This window comes from Magnolia sinica, chromosome 2 (assembly GCF_029962835.1).
Source record: "Magnolia sinica isolate HGM2019 chromosome 2, MsV1, whole genome shotgun sequence".
Classification (NCBI taxonomy): domain Eukaryota; kingdom Viridiplantae; phylum Streptophyta; class Magnoliopsida; order Magnoliales; family Magnoliaceae; genus Magnolia; species Magnolia sinica.
In genome coordinates, this window is record NC_080574.1 from 127,937,523 (window position 1) to 127,959,150 (window position 21,628).

The 21,628-nt window shown below is 42.6% G+C and overlaps 1 protein-coding gene across 2 annotated transcripts in view; it reads right to left on the minus strand.

Moving 5' to 3' along the window:
- Positions 1-21,611, minus strand: part of LOC131237605 (LEAF RUST 10 DISEASE-RESISTANCE LOCUS RECEPTOR-LIKE PROTEIN KINASE-like 2.5) — a 26,959-nt gene extending 5,348 nt beyond the window's left edge. Inside the window, exons 1-2 of one of the 2 annotated variants that reach the window (XM_058235467.1) lie at positions 21,386-21,611; positions 14,069-14,113 (exon numbers count right to left, since the gene is read on the minus strand). In XM_058235467.1, the coding sequence (XP_058091450.1) occupies positions 14,069-14,113; positions 21,386-21,581 (241 nt within the window). In that variant the 5' untranslated portion in view covers positions 21,582-21,611. The remainder of the gene's footprint in view (positions 1-14,068; positions 14,114-21,385) is intronic. The other variant, XM_058235468.1, reaches the window with a different exon arrangement.
- Positions 21,612-21,628: the final 17 nt, after the last annotated feature.

Genomic DNA, 21,628 nt, shown 5'->3' on the forward strand with positions numbered 1-21,628 from the left:
AGGAAGGCCTAAGTCTTGGACCACATCCAAGCTACTCTAGTTGATGCAAGGGGGGGGAGGGGAGGGGGGGGGAGAAGGACTTTTTTTTGGATAGGAGGAAGGCCTAAGTCTTGGACCACATCCAAGCTACTCTAGTTGATGCAAGGGGGGGGAGGGGAGGGGGGGGGAGAAGGACTTCGCTATTAGGGAAAACCAATTTCTAATCCCACGAATAGACCTAACCAAGTTAATTGCAAATTCCTCAAATTGATTTGCATTTTGGGCAGTCCGGATTTCCCATAGGATGAGGGTCGAGGCCAGGCCCCGAAGGATACTGATGGAGGACTTGGAAGAGGTGTTGTCCACCATTGCGCTACTTGGCCGATTGCCGATTGCCCAAGGGCGAAGGAAATTGTTAGGATTGAAGAGAAATGCGATCGACCACAGATTTGTAGCCAGATCGCCCTCTGTAAAAAGGAGGTCCAAACAACTCCTCTTGGTAGGAGATGTCCACACTGCAACAGATGCAGCAAGATGCTAGGCTTACACCTTTGTTCTTCACTTTAGCCTCCACAGGGATTGCCTGATGGAGTAATTTCCATACAACTAACGCCATCTTTGGTGGCACGTTGTGGTTCCATACCCACCTTGCCCATGATCTGTTGGTTCCAGCTGGCTGCATGATCCTATAATCTAGTCGATCTTGCCTCACCTCCTACGAGCCACTAGGTACCTGCAATTTAATGGAGAGCAAAGAGACATTGGGTGCACCAGTTGTGACCGGGGACCCTTCGATGCCTAAGTCAGGTGTATGGACTCATAGTAGGCGTAGTAGAATTGAGATAATTGTGTATATCTTCTTCCCATGACAAGGGGTGAATTTATAGGCTTTATAGGCGATCTACATATCTGAGTGGATTTGCTGGATACACTGGAGTGGCTTGTAATGGAGTCGGAATCTAGTTTTGAGAATATTTTCAATTTTGCCTCAATCGACGTGGTCCTCGGCTATAACCTCATTTGATTGATCTTATCTTCATATGTCGCAAGATTCTATCTAGGTATTCCTATTTTGAGGTCGAGGTCAGTATCCGAGGTCTAAGGTCGAGGTCGGCAGGTTTGTCGCCGAGATCGGTAATCGAGATCCATAGGTTTGTTAACAATCCTTATCCTAAGTGTTTCAGCTCAGACACTGACTCTTTCTGCTCGGCTCATCCTCCCTAACCCTTAGGTTTCCTAAAGATCTTGCTTGGATACTCTGGTGACATCATGCCTCATACATTAGGTTAGCTCAATTTTACCCATAACAGTAGCCGCCTACTTCCGAGCCTTATGTTCATGAGCTCGGGAAGTAATTTTGAACTAACATATGGGCGGGAAGTTTTTAATTTTGCTAACTTGAGGAGGTCAGCTCGCCTTATGGATGTCCCTTGATTTGATCGCCTGGTGATTAATGAAGGAATTAGAAAGAGACGGCGCATGGTGTTGTGATCGAGGAGTCTATTATGACAGGGGCTCTGCACGAGGGGATGTGCACGGCGTGGCGAGCGTCGTTTCATCTATAAGTCACCTGTCGCCGTTGCATTAATGTGGGCTGAGAGCGAATCCCAAGCTGCCACGTGGAGGAGATCATGTGTCGAGGCATCTATTCATGTCTGTGGACATTTAATGCCCTACCTCCAGGATTCTTATAAATAAGGGTTTTCCCCAATTCCCTCACTCACTGCTTGATGTGAAGTCCGAGTTGTGCCGACCTCGCCCTTCTCCTTCTTCTTCTAGGTGAATCGTCCAGTCACTCATACTTTTTCCCGGTATGTTTCCGTACAACATCTTCCTTCCTTCCTTCCTTTGTTCTCTCCTCCTCCCTTATATTTTTTGTGATGTCGTCGGAGGGCTCTAAGGGGATTTCAGTATCAGGGGCCTTTCACAGGTAGTCTATCCACGATAGCATAGACTCCCAGCTGAATGCGTCGTCCAGCGAGCCATCTCTAGTGATGGCAGCTCGGAAGGAGGAGGTTGCACCACCCCAAGCGATGGGTCCCTTCGGGTTGAGGCTCTGAAAAATAGATTTGGTTTTCCTCCTATTGGAGTTTCACATCCCTGACTCGATGGGGCTGCGGCTTCCCGCGATTGGGGAACTCCCAGGTGATCCTCCTGAGGAGGAGGTGGCCATCTATTATACTTTCTTTCCTTGAGGTTTGAGGCTTGCGGTTGCCCTTTCACTTTGTTGTGAGACAGGTAGTACACCACCTCAGGCTCGCCCCTGGTCAGCTCAACCCTAACATGTGGCGAGCCATTTTTGGGAGTTACATCTTGTGGCACCAGCTCAGGCATGCCGAGCTAACCGCGAACTAGCTCATGTACTTGTACAGGGCTAAGAGTAGCCTAGGTTCTCGGGGCTCGTATTATTTTTCTTCATGGCTGACCAAAGGTCAAGGCCTTATCACTTAAAACCCCACTTCCGATAAGGGCTAGAACGACAAGTGGTTCTTTGCTTCAGAAGAATGGGAGGCCCCAATGGCAGACCTAGGTAGATTACGTTCTCAGGTCCCCACCAAGTTCGCTTTCACAGGTCGGAGCTCTCGAGCTGTTGCTCTATCATTTTTTGGTCCATTCTTTTTATCTTTTCTTGTTGACTGATCATATCTCCTTGCAGCTATATCCCGGTGGCAGTCCAAGCTTACTTGGCTGCAACTTTGTCAGGTCAAGCTCGCCCGGGAGTATAGCTTGGACTAGAGGAATTTGTGGAAGCTGATCACTCCAACTCTCTTGAAGCAGGCCAGCTTGGTGATAGTCAAGTGGTCATGTATGTTATCTTTGTGGATTCGAAGAGTTGCTTGTTTCTTTTTACTTCCTAGTGCTAATTATTCCTTCTCCCTCTTCCTTTTTTTTTTCTAAAGATGGTAGATCGCCCTCGAGCGAAAAAGTTAAAGCTCCCATCTGCAGTTGAGCTGGAGCAGCTGAGGAGGACCGCTAGGAAGGATGCTCCCTCGTCCTTAGTCCTCCTTGTCGGTGCTGCGGAGGTCGGCACTGGCGGTTGAAAGTCTGCCCCCAAGAACCCTCCCCTAGTCGAGCGGTTAGGGAATGCGGAGGAGGCTGCCAAAGACGAAGCTAAAACTGGGGTGCCCCGAGAGGCTGCCCTAGATGGTTCGGTTCAGGGCACTCTTCCTTTGGATTCGGCCCCGAGGGAGGTTGTTGACCTTGAGTCATCCTTACCTCACATGGAGGAGGAGCAGGTGAAGGCAGTTGCGGCCACGGGGCCAAAGATTACAACTGGGAGCAGCTCAGGACGACAGGCTCCCGATGGGGCTGTAAGGTCAGCAGCTCCCTCGCCCCTTCCTCAGCATATGATAGCGATAGCTCACTTGGGCAGCTACCATGAAGTTAAGAAGCTCATGCCCGGCAGTGCTATCGACCAGCTGGCCAATCCTCAGGAGAGGGAATATATCTTTCAGGCATGCCTTGTTCAGATCAGTATAGTCAGCGCATACTTACCATTTAACGTTAGCCTTTTTCACTAATATGACATTCGTCAACCAGTCGGGATAATAGATTTCCTTAATGAATCTGGCCATGAGGAGTTTGTCGACCTTCTCACCGATGGCTGCATTTCTCTCTAGGTCTAATACAGATCGCTTCTGCCTCATTGGCATATGGTTGGGGTCGACATTCAGCCTGGGCACCATTACCTCCGGATCTATGCCAGGCATGTCTTTCTGAGAGAAGACGAAGACATCGTCATGTTGTCTCAATAGGCCAACAATCCTGGTCCGCTAATCTAGTTATAGCAATAAGTCGACCTGTACTGTGTAGGTCAGGTTGCCCTCATAAAGTGATATTGATACAAGGTCTTCCAGTGGCGATCCTCTTTCGGTAGATTCTTCCTGTGGGTCAAGCGAGGTGATGTGCATTATTTGTTGTCATTGGGTTTTTACTTGAAGCACTATCAAGTAGCATTGTCGAGCCTCGTGCTGATCACCCTTGACTTGGCTAACACCGTGCTTGGTTGAGAATTTAATTAAGAGGTGATATGTGGACACCACAACTCTCGTGGTATTAAGGGATAGTCTGCCAATGATTACATTGTAGATGGATGGACAGTCCACCATGAGAAAATCAATCATAGTGGTCGTCTAGTTAACATAGTTGTCGGCGGTTACTGACAGCAATATACTTCCTTTGAGGTAATCTTGTCTCTTGCGAATCCAAGTAGGGGAGTTCGAATAGGACGTAGTCTGGACCCACCAACTCCCATCTTGTCAAAGGCAGCGTCAAACAGCAAATTGGCCAAGCTACCAATGTCGACCAGTATCTAGTGCACCTTGTGGTTAACTACAATCATTATGACTACCAATGCGTCGTCGTATGGGTGCTGGAGTCCTCGAGCATCTTCTTCTGTGAAGGTTAAGCTACATGAGGTCAACCTCTATTCTTTTGTAATCCTGACAATGAGGTAGATGTGATGTTCCTTATCACTACTACTGCTCGCCCTTCGAGCGTGCGCTCGTCATGCCCTGTTCAAGTCTTCACCACTGGCTACTCCTTTGAATATGGTGCATATCTCGCATGTTGCTTCATTGTTGTTCTAATCATCATGTTGTTCTTATTGCCTCGCAGATCGATCGTCCCTTGTCTTATTGACGAGCTCTTGCAGGTGCCCCTACCAGATGAGGGACTCAATTTCTTCTTTTAGGTCAAAACATTCCGCCGTATTGTGACCATTATCTAGGTGGAAATGGAATATTTCCACTTCTCTTTTCTCGACGTTGGCTTTCATCTTGCTTGGCCATTGTAAGATCCTTTTATTGCGTACTGTCACGAGTATCTGTTTAGGAGTAGTGTTCAGGGAGGGTATATGAGTGGAATCAGCTCTCTAGTCGTCGGTTTATGCATTGGACTCTGCTTTAGTCGTCCTCCATTTTATTCTTCTTGTTATTAGTGGTAGATGGCTCCCCTTCCTCTTTTCACTTCCTCTCCCTAGACGAGCCATTTTCACTTTGAGTAGATCTTCATGAGCTAAAGAGCTCTTCTGCGTTTGAGTATTTTTTGGCCTGATTAAGTAGGTCAGCTAGAGTAGTCGGGGGGTTTTTGCCAATCAAGCAAAGGAACTTCCCCCTCTTAAGGCCATCTATCATAGCGGTTAGAGCTATTTGGTCAAAGTAACCGTCAACCTGAACTACTTCTGCATTAAAGTGGATGATATAGTCTCTCAGTAGCTCCTCCTCCCTCTGAGCAATCATGAGAAGATAAGTCGATGACTTTCTTCTGTCTTTCCCACTGATGAATTATGTGATGAAGGCCTTACTCCGTTAAGTGAATGAGATGATGGACTTGGGCTTCGATTGTATATACCATTTTTGTACAGCTCCTGATAAGGTCAAGGAAAATGCTCTGCACATCATAGGCCCAAAAGTTCCATGAAGCTCCATACAAGTTCCAAAGGACTCCAGGTGTACGACCAAGTCCACCGATCCGGAGTAGGGGGTGATTTAGGGCATCCAGAATACGGACGGTAACCGGGATCTCATGATATCGTCAGCGAACGAGGGCTCAGCTTCCTCAAGCATGGCTTCGACGGAGGCCAAAGCTTTTACTCGGCACGCCTATTGGATGTCTGCGAGCTGGTCTCGGATTTCTTTCAGCTCTACTTCCCATGGGACCCTGCTTTCAGCAACGACCTCAGGAGGCTTGCCACGCCTTCTCTTCTCTAGAGTGTGGCACAAGTTGGACTCTACGAGTTCAGTTGTTCCTATTGTTTGGGTAGGGACCTGCCGGCATTGCATTGGTCGATCATTTACCATGTATGGATCGTGAGGTATCTGTGGAGGTCGAGAGTATTCGGTTGATGCCCCCACTTCCATGCCTTGGCTAGGGAATGGTTGTTGCCTCTCCAATATCTACATTATTTAAACCAAATTATTAACTAAGGCTTTGACTTTGTTTTCTAGAGAGGCGAGCTGACTCCCCTTATTCCAAGATCTTTGTACGACTACCGCAGGAGAGGGGTTGGCCTGGTGTTCTGATTGTGATACATGAGAGTTCTCAGGTTGTTCTTCTGGCATGGGGATCGGCTTAGTAATGGCGGCCAAGGCCTTTCATTTTCCTTTAGCCATCATAGGGTAAAACAGGAAGTAGACGAGTAGTTTGATGCAAATGGACTTGTGTATGGCTTTGATGTCACTTCCCACAACGGCGCCAAACTGTTGTTGCTCAAATTCGGTTGATCCTACCTCATCTCCTGCCTGCAAGGTACCTGCAATTTAATATAGAGCAAGGAGACACTAGGGGTACCGATTGTGGCAGGGGACCCTCCGATGCCTAAGTTAGGTGTATGGACTCACAGCAGTAGCAGTAGAATCGGGATAGTTATGTGTACCTTTTACCCATGGAAGGGGATGCATTTATAGGCTTTCTAGGTGGTTTGCATTATCTAAGTGGATTTATTGGATCTGCTAGAGGGGGCCATACTAGAATCTAATTTCGAGAATATCTCAAATTTTAATTGCCTCGATCGATGTAATACTCAGCTATAACCTCGTTGGACTTATCTTATCTTCGTATCTTGCAAGATTCTCTTTAGGTATTCTTATTCTGAGGTCAAGGTCGGCAGCTCTGCCGCTTAGATCGATAGTCAAGATTCATACGTTTGTTGACAATCCTTATCCCAAGTGTTTCAGCTTGGACACTGACTCTTTCCGTTCGGCTCATACTCCTTAACCCTTAGGTTTCTCAGAGAGCTTGCTTGGATACTCTACTAACCTCATGACTCATGCATTATGATGCAGGATATGAAAATTAAATATGATATGCAAGATTTCAGGCTTGAGATCACGTTAGTTCAGAAACAATTACACAAATTCCATATCCCACATGAAAGTCCAAACATACAATTAAGGGGAATCTATGCGGGTCCAGGCCTACACATGATAGGGCTGGATCAATGAAAATTATGAACCAAACAATACTCAAAGATAAGAAATAATCATCCACACATGCATAGTAATCAGTCCCTAATCCAAGGGATTCACCAATTTCAAATCAAGGAACCCTAGGATAAGAAAAGAGGCATAAAATTGAAGATTTGAGTAATTTAGGGTTAGGTTTAGGGATTTTGGGTGAAAGTGGAGTGAAAGAGAGGAGAGATACGAACCGGAGAAGCACCACATGCGTGGACAACAACAATGGCCCAAACGCACATGCGTATGATCTCAGCCACACGTGTGTGGGGCCTACTATTTAGAAAAAGGTCACCTTGGCCCTAGTCGGCTAGGGATGGACTCCAAAACTCCCAAATCTCAGCTCGATCTGATGTATGGTTTGTGCGTGGTGTTCCGCCGAAGTTTCAGCCCTCTTGTAGGACCAGATTCTGAAATTCTGCTGTGGGGAGGAGAATTGCTGCAATAGATGATTGATTCAAAGTGTAGATGATGGGGTGAGATGAGAAGAAGGGATGGTAGAAGATGGGTAGTAGAAATGGCGATGGATGAGGGTGAATCGGGATAGATGTAGCTTCGCACCACGGTAGTTAACCCTTCGATGAAGGGAGGGCTTCGCACCCAATTAGGCTTCACAACTCAGAGAGTGGGAAAACGCATAATTTTTATTAATCTTCATTTAATTAAAAAAGCTACAAGGGGTGTCTATTTATAAGAAAACCCTATACCCCAAAACTTGTGCCATGTGCGCAACCTATTACTTGGCGATTAAGTAAACCAAAATAAAAACTAATCAAAGAAATCTAAAGCGTCCATAATATTCTAAATAACATTAATAAGCAAAGCCTAAAATATGAAATCAATCTGACTAGTGGGCCACGATCATGAGATCCCATAATGGGCTTTTCTTGGTTATCGGGCCCACTCTCTTGAACCAAAACTTCGTCTTCTAACTAGGAGGCCTTCCCTAGACGTCGTCATCGATTCTGATCGATGTAGGGCCCTCCTAGTGTAGTGTGTAGGGGGCGGCGTGAGTGCGCGTGTGCGTGTGATGTCCCCATCAATTCTCCTCGACTGCAAAGATTTCGCCACTAGCGGAATAAAATTCCTTAACCGCTCCAGGATGTCAGGATGAAGTCTCTAAAGCTCCTCCTCAGTGAGCCACGTGTTGTCTAAAGCTGGGTGTGACTTCCATTTAACCACGTACTTCTGAAACCCATCGTCAGATGTTAAAACTATCTGATGGTCCAGGATATCCTCTATTTCATTTTTGGGAATGTGAAGGTTAGGTATGAGAGGTAGATGCTGGGAAAATGAGTCGGGAAGGATAGGTATGGGATGTAGAGGCTGGAAAGATGGGTCGGGACGGGTAGGTATGAAAGGTAGAGGCTGGAAAAATGGGTTGGGACGGGTAGTTATGGGACATAGAGGCTGAAAAAATGGGTTGGGAAGGATAAGTATGGGAGGTAGAGGCTAAGAAAATGGGTCGGGATAGGTAGGTATGGGACGTAGAGGCTGGCAGAATGGGTCGGGAATGGTAGGTATGGGAGGTAGAGGCTGAAAAAATGGGTCGGGAAGGGACTAGGTTCAAGAGATAAATATGGGGAATCAGGATGGGTGGGCGAAGGGCCGAACAAAGTATCAATGGTCTCCTGAAAAGTAACTAAATCCTCCACATCGGATGTGAAACTAATTCTCATGGAAGGTGGAAGATCTATCTCATACACGTTGAGACCGTTTCGTTTTATAATTTTGAAGGGTCCAGCGATACGCGCGTGTAACTTACGAACGGCCCTCGGAGGGTACCACTTGGGGCTGATGCGGACCATCACGGAGTCCACAATATTGAATCCTTTGAAACGTTTATGCTGGTCTGCAGAAAATGTGCAATGTTCATTACCAGTCATGATCTTCTGCCTGATTTCTTGATGTCATGAATGAATGTGATGAGCAAAAGACTCTGCAGACTCTAACAGCCCGTGGGACAGTGACATAGGGACAAGATCAATAGGTTTCCTAGGTTTATAACCAGTAAAGACTTCACGAGGACTTAGACCTGTAGAGTTATCGACAGAACTATTGAACGTAAACTCGGCTATAGGTATTATGGTGTCCCATGTTTTGGTGTGCTCTATATCCCTTTTAGGGGGAGACTCATCCGATATATCGTTAGGAAAGACATTACGTAACTCATTCATTACCGGAATGGTCTCAGTGGGTAACTCTACACTAGCCTCTAGTGCACTCTTTCCAGCCACAAGGCCGCACATGTTGTACCCCTCAAAATAGTGGTCTTGATGTCTCTCATGGAGTGGGTGCACGGGTGCACAACCATAATTGATTCCTTGACCAAATCCATTCATTGGTTTATCCTCCAAGCCACCTGCCTGAGATTAGACATCTACCCCGATGGTGGGGTTTATCCTGGCAATGGTCTTTAGTCGAGTAATGCGTACATCAAGCTGTTCAAAGCATTGATCCATTTCCAAGCGCTTAATCATAAAGTCCAACTTCTGAGATAGCTTGTTTAGTGACTCTTGCAATTGTTCTATGTTTAGTGTAGGGTGCCAACCAAAATTCAGCAATATAATTGTTAAAATATAAGTTTTTTTATTTTTTTTTTATTTTTTAAAGAAACAACCTAGTTTCTAAAAATGAAAAAGGAAAGTTTTTAAAACAAGTTAGGAAAGTTACTCAAAAAAAAAAAAAAAAAAAGTTTCTAAAGAAAAGTAACCTAGTTTCTAAAAACGAAAAAGGAAAGTTTCTAAAAACAAATTAGGAAAGTTTCTAAAGAAACAAATTAGAAAAGCTTCTAAAAAAAACAAATTAAAAAAGTTTCTAAAAAAAACCAACCTAGTTTTTCAAGAAAAAGAAAAAGGAAAGTTTCTAAAAATAAAAAGTAAGTTTCTAAAAAAGAAAAAGGAAAGTGAACTAGTTTCTAAAAAAGAAAAAGGAAAGCAAATTAGTTTCTAAAAACAGATTAAGAAAGTTTCTAAAAAATTAGTTTCTAAAAAAAAAAAAAAACAGAAAAAGAAAGTTTCTAAACCTAGAAATAGAAAACTAAGTTCTAAAATAATTCAAATAAGGGGATAAAAGAAAATTTCAGCAGCTTATGTCAGGGTTTATAGACCTCTAAATAGCCATATATGATAAGAATTGATGCGTAATGGACATAAACAACCAAACCCTAAACATGTAATGAATTCCCCTACAAGAACCCTAGGCTCTGATACCAAATTTGATGCAGGACATGAAAATTAAATATGATATGCGAGATTTTAGGCTTAAAATGATGTTAGTTCAGAAACAATTACACAAATTCCATATCCCACATGAAAGTCCAAACATTCAATTAAGGGGAATTTATGAGGGTCCAGGCCTATACATGATAGGGCTGGATCAATGAAAATTATGAACAAAATGATACTCAAAGATAAGAAATAATCATCCACACATGCATTGTAATCAGTCCCTAATCCAAGGGATTCACCAATTTCAAATCAAGGAACCCTAGGGTAAGAAAAGGGGCATAAAATTGGAGATTTGAGTAATTTAGGGTTAGGTTTAGAGATTTTGGGTGAAAGTGGAGTGAAAGAGAGGAGAGAGGCGAACCAGAGAAGTACTACATGCATGGACAACAGCAATGGCCCAGACGCACATGCCTGTGATCTCGGCCACACGTGTGTGGGGCCCACTATTTAAAAAAGGCCACCTTGGCCCTGGTCACACAGGGATGGATTCCAAAACCCCTAAATCTCAGCTCGATTCGATGTACGGTTTGTGCGTGGTGCTCCACCGAAGTTTTAGCCTTCCTGTTTGATCAGATTCTGAAATTCTGCTGTAGGGAGGAGAATTGCTGCAATAGATGATTGATTTGAAGTGTAGATGATGGGGTGAGATGAGAAGAAGGGATGGTAGAAGATGGGTAGTAGAGATGGCGATGGATGGGGGTGAATCGGTATAGATGTGGCTTCGCACCACGGTAGTTAACCCTTCAATGAAGGGAGGGCTTCGCACCCAATTAGGCTTCACAACTCAGAGAGTAGGAAAATGTAGAATTTTTATTAATCTTCAATCAATTAAAAAAGCTACAAGAGGTGTCTATTTATAAGAAAATCCTATATCCTAAAACTCGCGCCATGTGCGCAACCTATTTCTTGGCGATGAAGTAAACCAAAATAAAAACTAATCAAAGAAATCTAAAGTGTCCATAATATTCTAAATAACATTAATAAGCAAAACATAAAATATGAAATCAATCTGATTAGTGGGTTACGATCATGAGATCCCATGATGGGTTTTTCTTGGCTATCAGGCCCACTCTCTTGAACCAAAACTCCGTATTTTAACTAGAAAGCCCTTCCTAGACGTCGTCATCGATCCAGATCGACGGTGGGGCCCTCCTAGTGTACGTGTGTAGGGGGGCGGCGTGAGTGCGCGTGTGCACGTGATGTCCCCATCACATTAGGTCAGTTTGATTTTACCCATAACATTCACAATTGAAAAAGTTGTGGATAAGGATTTAAAGATGAAAGGGTGGGAAAGGAGAGGAGGGCATCATCAAATTGTAAAATAAATTATAGACATTGGATTGCAAATAATGGTTGATTCTCCTGTCTTGAATTATAGGCATGTTTACTTCAATTTGCAGGTGGGATGGAGCCTAGTATGTTTGCAAACTTCTTCTTTGGGAGAACTTGGGTTGAAACAGACTCTGTCTATGATTTATTTTCTGTCAAAGGTTAGAGATGGATTGTAATGACTTAGGGCTTGTTTGTTAATGATGAATTTTTGTACTTAACGCGGAATTTGAAAAATGTTCCATGTTTAGTGGTGTTTGTTAACGTGGAAGAAGGAAAGCACTTCACCATTTTATGCTAAAATTTTTCCGTGATAGGAGTCTAGCTTAATGGGGAATCAAGAATGTGCTTTGTGATTTTTTTTTTTAAATCCAAAATTGTCCTTTGTGACAAAGATTTTCTCCCTTACGTTATACACATCCCAACTTTTAACATGGGGTACTTCTCTGAGCCCACTATGATTTATGTGTTAGATCCACACCGTCTATCAACTTTTCTATATCATTCTAAAGGATTATCCGAAAAAAGATGCACATCCAAAGCTCAAGTCAACCACACCACATAAAGTAGTGGGACAGGAACGACTACCATTAAAACCTTCCTGATGTCTACCGTGAAGCTTATTTGCCATCAAATCTCTTTATGAAGGAAAAACACAAAGATCAACTCGATCTGAGCCTCATGTGGCCCCAAGAAGTTTTCAATGATAGGCACCCAATTCCCACAGTTTCTTGTAGTGTGGCCCACTTAAGCCTTATATTTGCCTTGTTTTTTGTCTTAATTTCTAAAATAATATGGAAAAAAAAATGAATGGACGGTATGGATAAACCATATATATCATGGTAGGCCTCATAAAGCCCTTAATTATCCATATTTAGGTAGATCTTGGTGGGGTAGAACACAATCCCCTCCCAGATTTGGGGTGCGAGTTTTGTGCAAATGCCTTTCGCAGGAAGTTCATACGTTGGAATCTTAGGTGGAGCCCACCGTTATGTTTGTGATACATCTAATCTGTCAATCCGTGTTTTGAGATCATTTTAGGACTTGAGACAAAAAATGAATAGGATACAAGACTTAAGTGGGCCGCACTAAAGGAAAAGGTGGGTAAGAAAATTCCTATAGTTGAAACCTCCCCGGTGTCAACAGTGATGTTTACATGCCATCAATACCATTCATACTGTCATTCCTAGTGAGATGAACTCAAACCACAAATATTATCATGATTGAAAACTTTTGTGGCCCCACGAATATTTTAATTATGGGCATCCGATCGTCACATTTTCGGCCCATTTGAGTAATGGATATGGTTCATTTTTAGCACTATGTCTTAAAATGATCTCACAGAACGGATGGATAGGGTGGATTTCACACAAACATCACAGTGGGCCCCACCTAGATTTTCAGTGATGGACTTCCTAGGAAAGGCTTTCCCATGAAATCCGGCTCACACCTGGGGACGTGGTTTGGCCAGTGACAGTGCCACTAGTCGGGTGGATAGTGGCTAATGGTTGTTTCTTTGTGGGCCCACCATGATGAATGTGTTTTATCTACGTCATTCATCCATTTTTTTAGATTATTTAATAAATCATTGATATAAAAAAATGAGGCATATATAAATCTCAAGTGGACCACAACAAAAAAAAACAATAGTGATTAAGTGCCCACCAGAAAAAATCTCTTAGTGACCACAGTAATGTTTATTTGACCTCAAACCTGTTGATTAGGTCATATAGACCTGTATTAAAGGGAAAAACAAATATTAACTTGATCCAAAACTTTTGTGGGCCCAATAAGTTTTTAATGGTGGGCAATCAATCAACATTGTTTCCTATGATGTGATCCACTGGAGATTTGGATATACCTCATTTTTTGGATCATGCCATAAAATGACATGTAAACATGGATGGATAGAGCCGATGAAATGAATACATCATGGTGGAGCCCACAGAACACTGACCAATACCATTGGCTAGTGGCAAGGTAACTAGCCAATCTGCCTCCCCAATCTGGTGGAGCGGATTTCGTGCGACCCGGATCCACCGAGGTGGGTGGGACCTTGACGATATATGCGACTACATCCATATTGTCCATCTATATTGAAAGCTTATTTTAAGGCATGATCCAAAAAATAAATTAGCTTCAAATCTTAGATGGACCTTTGTATAGGAAACAATGGTAATTGACCATTTACAAATTCTTTTGGGCCACAAAAGCTTTGGATAATGTTGATATTTGTGTCATCTTTTTATCTAGTTGTTTGTGACCTTTTCAATGGGTATGATGACAAATAAACATTTCAGTAAAATTCATGGAGTTTTTAAAGATAGGGATTCAATCACAATTGTTTCATATGAGTAAATGTGTCAAATTAATATATTTCAAACATTTTAGACATTAGTTAACAAACAAGTTATTCTAAATTCACTACTACTTTTCCAACTTCATATTCAGATTTCAGATTCAAACTTCAGATTCGGACTTCCGATTTCATATTTAACAAACAGGCCCTTAGCCTCCTACGGAAGAAAAAAAAAAAAAAACACGAAAAAAGAAGGCAGGGCGATAGTATAATACCTATGAGAATGTCAATGATCTTCTTCTTCTTGTCTGTCTTTCCACCTATGAAATCATATAATAGAGAAGATCAACAAAATATAAAATCGTTTTAATGTAATATACTGCTAATGCTCATTTTCTTACACTGCAATCTGTGGTTTCTTGCCCGTAAAAGAAAAATGAATCAATCAACACCGATATAACTGTTAAACAACTGCCAATTTGTACCAGATTATACAAAGTTCATTTAGTCATTGAAGCTCTGTTCCTCAACATGTGTCAGCATGGCATACATGTAATATGTATGATCTATCCAGCAGGTTGTCCAATGTGTTGATGACCCTGTCCAAAAAATCAGGCTGGTCCACTCTATTTGTGGGTCACATTGCATGAGCCAAACGATGGCTAAAAGGGGATCCATTTAGTGTTATGTTTGTTTCCGCAGACACCCTCATCCGTAGCTCAAGTGGTAGACTGAGTGAAAGATACCTCGTTTCAACACGGAGGTCTTGGTATCGATCCCTAGTGGGGGTGGCTAACAGTGAAGTGTGAACTGACAGTAGGGTGTACTAACAAGCTAACAAAATAATAATAATAATAATAATAAATAAATAAATAATGTTTCTTTCTGCAGTTAGCAGAAAGCAGAGAGGCCCAGTTTTAGGGCAGAGCTATTACACGGTGGGGCCAGGCATTTCCACACACAGGCACATGGTGAGGTTCACAATGTGGAGATTGTACATGCATGTTCCAATAGTCCATCCTTTCAATTGAACCATCGGTTCCAGACCTAAACCCAACCATTTTCTGGAGATCTAAACATAGCCGGAAGTGGTGTGGAGAAAGAAAAGCAAGCCTACTCTTTATCTTCAGCTCCTTCAATCGGTAGCTGCAAAACACTGACAAGGAAAAGAAGACTTTTTTTTTTTTTTTTTGTAATTACCAGGGGGAGTAGTTGGGCATGTACAATGAAGTTCCCAGTAGAATCGTGTCGACAAAGGCCTCTCTTCCTGTAACATGCATCGCATTCTTTGGTTAGAGTCCATTGAAGATGGAAACCGGAATCCAATAGAGTAAGAGGTCGAGCTGATCATTTGGGTAAGGGATCCATGGAAGAAACAATGGAAACTGAGTGACCAAATTACAATCACGCTGTTGAATAGGTGGTGGATGGCGAAGTGGTAGATCCTCTTGCCAATAGTAGACATTGCGGCCTACGCAACCTGTATAATTATATACACCCTTATAGGAATGATTGAAGATTGGCTGATGATCGCTCTTGCAATTGAGAAATGTGTAGTTAGGAGTCTTAAGATGAAAGGAAAGGAAACGAGAGGTGGGCACTGTAAAATTGTAGAGGAAATTGCAGTAGTCGGACTAAGAATGATTGTAGAATCCCTTGTCTTGAATAAAAATCTTCTTTTCATGATACACGATCTTTTTTACAAGGTACGACCTTCCCCCATTCTCAAAATTTATAGTTGGTTTCATGTCGTCGTGGCAATTGATGATATCGAACCAGCATTCAGGATTGGTGATGTTTGAGAAGGGGAATCCGACGTCTTTTAGCTCCCCCACATAAGGACGGAGGACAAGATGGGTTGGGGCTGGGTGGTACTTGTAGACGTGAGGGAAGAAGAAGGTGGGAGAGAAGGGAGAGAGAGAGAAAGAGGAAGGAACAAAGAGTGGAAAGTGAAAGAAACTGCCATATTCAGTTCACTTCATCACTGAGTAGCTTCTCCTTTATTAAACAAAAGAAATTAAAATAGTAGTGTTTTTTTCTTTGAAAGAGTAGCATTAATGATCTAGTTTGACGCAGTAGAGTTGACCGGTAACTCCTTGTTTGGCGCAGTAGATTTGACCGGTGACTCCAGAGACTTGCTTATGGAGGTGAAACCGTTTCATACCTAATCCACCACGTCTTTTGTCCAACGATTGGCCAGGTACACGGTGGGACACACTTCACAGAATGCACCAATGGTTTCCATTTACCATAACCACTAGCTCCACTTGTCAGAACTTGAAAACCCATGTCCATTGGCTAAAAATGCTTGCCGGATATCTTATCCTAATCTTATCCATGTGATACACATTTTGGAAATCCAATTGCTCATTAGGTGGAACATGACATATATATATATATATATATATATATAATAATTCCATGCAGTCGAGCTCATGGGAACTTCCCGTGAAGTCGAGCTGTGTGGGCCCCACCCTGATGTTGTCAAACATCAATACTGTGCATTTGATGAAATAGTTCCATGTAGTCGAGCTCATGGGAACTTCCCATGAGGTCGAGTTGTGTGGGCCCCACCATGATGGGTGTTGAACATCAATATTGTGCATTTGATGGATCCCCTTTAAATGATGAGATATCCCAAAAATCAGCGGGATAAGGAACTCAGGTGGGCCATACCATCTAAAATAATGTGAAGACATGCCTAAAAGATATAAAAGCATTTGGTGGGGTCCACCTAAAATTTGAATGCGCCTAAAACTTGGTCTAACCCCCCGTACAAGTGGAACACATATAATGGATGGGCTGAATTTGTGAACCACTCCTCGGTGGGCCCAAAAAATGATTGTGAATATTTTAATAGGAGGATAACCTCTCTCAACTTTTGTACGTGTGGCACACGAGTCATGAATTGAGTTGATTTGTCATGAATTGAGTTGATTTTTAAGGACGAGGCCGTGCTCAACCTCATGGGAAGTTTTCATGAGTTGGCTTGCATAGAACCCCATATATATATATATATATATATATATATAATGTTCACTTAAGCACCGGTTCTCATGAGTTTCGATAAGAACTTTTTCAAAACTCAACTGGCGTGGTACAGGCTCAAAATCCTAACTGTCCAAGTGACGTAACATCTTAAGAACTTTCGACTTTTATCCTAATCTAAAACTTTAACAGGCAGGACGAAAAAATATAACTTTCTTTCTTCATCTAAATATGATATATTTACTAAAATACAGGCCTTTCAGCCATATTCTTTTAATCTTTTAGACAGTAAAATCAATTATTTTTTACCGCTTTTAGATCATGAGAAAGTCCTACTACCTCGACTTATGGGATCATCATATCAGTCAAGACCTATCCATGTGTGCCACGTGTACAAGATTAGACTGGCTGATAGGAAGAAGTAAAGAAAATGTGTATCATATGACTGACTTTTGTCGTATAATGGTTTTCAATTAAAGCCGCGTCGAAATAGTCGCCGTGGCTGAGTGTCTTTCGTCACAAGATTCAAAGAGAAGATTCCTCCACATTTCTCCCCTTTTCGCTACTGTTTGTGGTCTTGATTTCTCCTCCAACTACTTCAAAAGATTCCCATCTTCAACCTCAGTTTCATCTAAAATTTCCTTTTTGCCTTCCAAGAACGGGTTAATCCATTGACACATGGGGTAGTTTCATGCCTACATGATATAAAATAGAAGAGTAACATCCATACAAGAAAAGTCAAGTATTTCAGCCACTTGTAAGACTAAAGTTCTTTTTTCTTTTTTCTTTTTTTCTTTTTTTGAAATCATCAACTTCAGTCGCAACCACAACAACCATATCAGCAATTGCGACCAACGACGAAATCTACTAAATCTACGACAATAGCTACTACTGCTGCAACAACTAGCAATAAAGAAGTATTTTTTTTTTTTTTTGGTCATATGGTAAACATGTAACGTTGACACATGGTCTCCGTAAATTTAGTTTATTAAACCTAAATCCTGTCTGTGAACGGTCTGATTTTGTGCCAGTGGATATTTACAGTGGGCTGCAGATTTTAGACCAGTTGGATCTCATACACCAAAACATAAGGCAGTTGCGCTGTAAGCATCACGGTTAGCCCCACTGTAAGTAACCACCGACACTTGTGATTCACTAAAGCCTATCCCATTTTAATACGCCATTATTTACCGGACGATGCCAGGGATTTTGACGACTGACTCAAGACTTGTCGGGGAGCGGATTAAATGCGGCCCTATCATGACAACGTGGAAGGCTTTTACGAATGACCCGGAACTGTGGGGGGAGCCGACTGAGTGCGGACGCGGCACCGCCCAGAACGGTGCGGCCCTTACGGTAGGTGGGGCCCTTGCGGTGGTTCCCGCGTGCCTTTGTTGCTGTTATTCTATGATCGAATTGAATGGTGGTCGAATTGAATGTGGAGATGAATTCAAACCGAATAGCTACTGCCAAAGTGTTATGATAAGTAGATATATCCCTGTCTGGCTGAGATCTAATAAACTCGGTCACCTATTGTCAGAGGGTAGGGTTATCCTCTAAAAATGGGTCATACCACTGCCTTCCAAATTAAAGGAATTTTTCTCTTCATTTTACAGATTAAACAAAAAGAAAAATTCTCATATCAGCAAGAGGAATAGCTGTTGGGTAGCATCCATGAAGGCGAAGTGCTCTAGTGACCTCCAATCAGCAAGAGGTACAAGTTTTGCCGCCTTTGCCTCACCCTTGTGAAAGCAAATTTGCAAGTTTACCCCGACTGTTGCAGCCTGAACCCACTGGTTAATTGTGGCGAGTGTAGCTTTTAGGAGGACGACTGGTCGGGATTAGGGCCCCTCAAAGCATGGAGACTGCAGCGCTGCCCCCTCGGCCTCAAACAGTTCATGACCTGGTTGGGCCAAATGGCTGGTGCGCTTACAGCAGCTCCTCCCTCAAGTGGTGCCAGACCACATCTCGGATGAGGAAATTTGTACCTCTTCTGCGGAGGACATACAGATTTGGTTAGATTCAGCATAGGGTGAATTTGACATCGGTTTGGCTTGGTAGATTATCAGAACATCGGGGGAGAAGAAAGAGTGGTCTAAATGGGTGTGGCACCCGAAGCTCCCACCGAAACTTTCACTCTTTACATGGAAGATCATCCACAGCACAGTCTTGGTGGATGCTAAGGAGTGTACATGGCTTCTAAATGTGACTAATGCCCTTCTACTCAAACGTCGCCATGGCCTTCTGTAGGGCAGCCAAATGGTGGGCAACAGGTACCACGACTGACTGTTTGCTACTCTTAATGGGTCTCACACTCTCCTTCATCTTCTAAGAAATTTGGATGGCTAGGAACGCCACCCGCTTCGAAGAATCCATGATCTATATAGCCAAGGTGATCCCTAGGGCCCACCACTGGATCAACCTTCTCGACCCATCTCTCCCACTTCCCAAGGTGGTGAAGAGGTCCACGGCTACAACGCTTGGAGCCATGGGGATCGAAGCGTCAACGACAAAGTTGAGGAAAGCCCAAGTGGTCAATTGGGCAAGACCGCAGTATGACTGGGTCAAGATCAATGTAGATGGTTCGACATTAGGTAACTCGGGCCCTTCCGTAGGGGTGGTGTCGGTAGAAATAACGCGGGTGAATTCCTGCTTGCATTCTCATCTGATTATGGATTCAGATCTAATACCTGAGCCAAGATTAGGGCGATCTGGAAGGGCCTTTCTCGGTGTGCAGATTTAGGCTTCACCAAGGTGGAGGTGACCGCTGACTTTAAGTCTGTGGTGGGAATCATCTCTAAGAAATCTTCTCCCTCATAGGCCATGTGGTACTGGTGAGCCAGGATCGAGTCGCTCGTGGATAACATGGATGTTAGTTTCTCCCATACCCCTAGGGAAGCTAACGTCATGGCGGACGAACTAGCGCATTGGGGTAGTGACAGTCAGACACAGGGTATTTTGATCGTCGGTGGAGCTCCCCCCTATCATCAAAGGTCTTTTATTCCTGCATAAAGTGGGTTTGGGAAGTTTTGTTGTCTTTGTTTTCACAATAAGCAGACATGTTCCCCTTTTTGTTGATGGGTCTGCTCGAATTCAAGTGTGTATAGTTCTCCTCTTAATGAAAATATCATTTTGACTAAAAAAAATAATAATAATTCTCATACTCACCTGTGGAGAACAACTACAGCACACCTCTTTAAATGGAAAACTTTACTTAATACTGAAAAAGAATTGAATTACGGCTAAAGTTAATAACTTCTTGATTATTGTTACAGATTACACTAAGGAATGTAAATGGCAGATAAAGATAAAGATTATACTAAGGAATATAATTAAAAGATCGATTTGATTGTTAGTACACTAATTTATGCATCTTGTTTGTCAATCATGTAAATCCATGTATCATGTAGTCAATTGAGCCCTTAGAAGCTGATAACCCAAGAGAAAAAGACATGAGCATCAAGGAGCAAGGAACAAGTAAATGAAGTGCCTTGGTGATCCTAACCCTTGACTCAAAACAATCACTTGAACTTCTTAATGATACTTAGCCTTATGAGTAAACCTTGTTGATCATCCCTTAGCTTTAGAGATTTAATTGGAATATGATAAGTAATATCAATGTTGTTGTAAAATTATATGTACGAAACAACAGACTTTTGAGTGATACTCAATCTCATTAAGCAGTTCTCAAGAGATCTTAAATGTCATAAAAAACCATTCGATGGAATCAACTAAGTAACTCTGATATGTCTAGCGAGTTTTGATAATTTGATCTGAGTTTCTCAATCGAATCAAAATTATCAAATTCTGTCCAATGAGTAAACTGCATAATCTAAAAAATAATTTCCAATTCAATCAGCCAGACTGTCGATTGAATCAAAACCTATTTTTGCATATATTGAAGGCACCCAGTCAACAGGGTCTAGTCATCAATATGAACCGTCTACCAGGTAGAGCTAGGGTGGATATGTCCATAAGAACATCTCACAAGTGATAAGATACTCTATTAAATAGTGTTCTCGATGGAATCAAAGCCAAATTCTATCTAATCGAAATTGTCAAATTCTGTCCAATGAGTAAACGGCATAATCTGGATTTTTTTTTGAAACCTGTTTTTCCCTAGATTGAAGCACCCAATCAAGAGGGTCTAGTCATCAAATATTAACCGTCTACCAGGTACTGTTAGGGTCGATAGGTCCATAAGAATATCTCACCAACAGGTGATAAGATACTCTATTAAAACCAAAGGAAAGAATACATCTCACCTTCTCTTCTTCACTTCTTCCTATAGCCTCGAAACAAAGCCCGACAGGACGCCAGTGTTTCTTCACCACACTGTTAAGTTGTGTTCGTGGGCTCTATGGTGGATGAACCATATGATTAAAATCACACAAAATTTGGACAGTTGGACTATTTAGCGTGGTTCAGTTGGCGTTATTAATTACCAGACTCTGATAGGGCCCACAATTCGAACGGTCTTGACCGAAACACCACCATCAAACACAGTTTGGACAAATGGATACAGAATCATGCTCCAAAATAAGAACCAAAAGAAGAAATCAAGAAAAATAATAAAGAGTAAAAAATAATCTTTGGAGACATACCATGACGGCAAGCTACAGAATGGGGCCGATCGGGGCAAAAACACACAAATTGTGAAGTCTCGTTGAATCCACATCGGCCCCCGCTTCCCATACACCTGGTGCAATTGTTTTCAGTCCATTCTAGAAGAAATCCCATCTTCAGAAGCAGCAGATAATCACTCGGGCGTGTTAAAGATCCCGTTAAACCCCCTCCCATCGTAGCAGGCACAATGACCGAAGACGCGCACCCGCTTGAAAAAATCG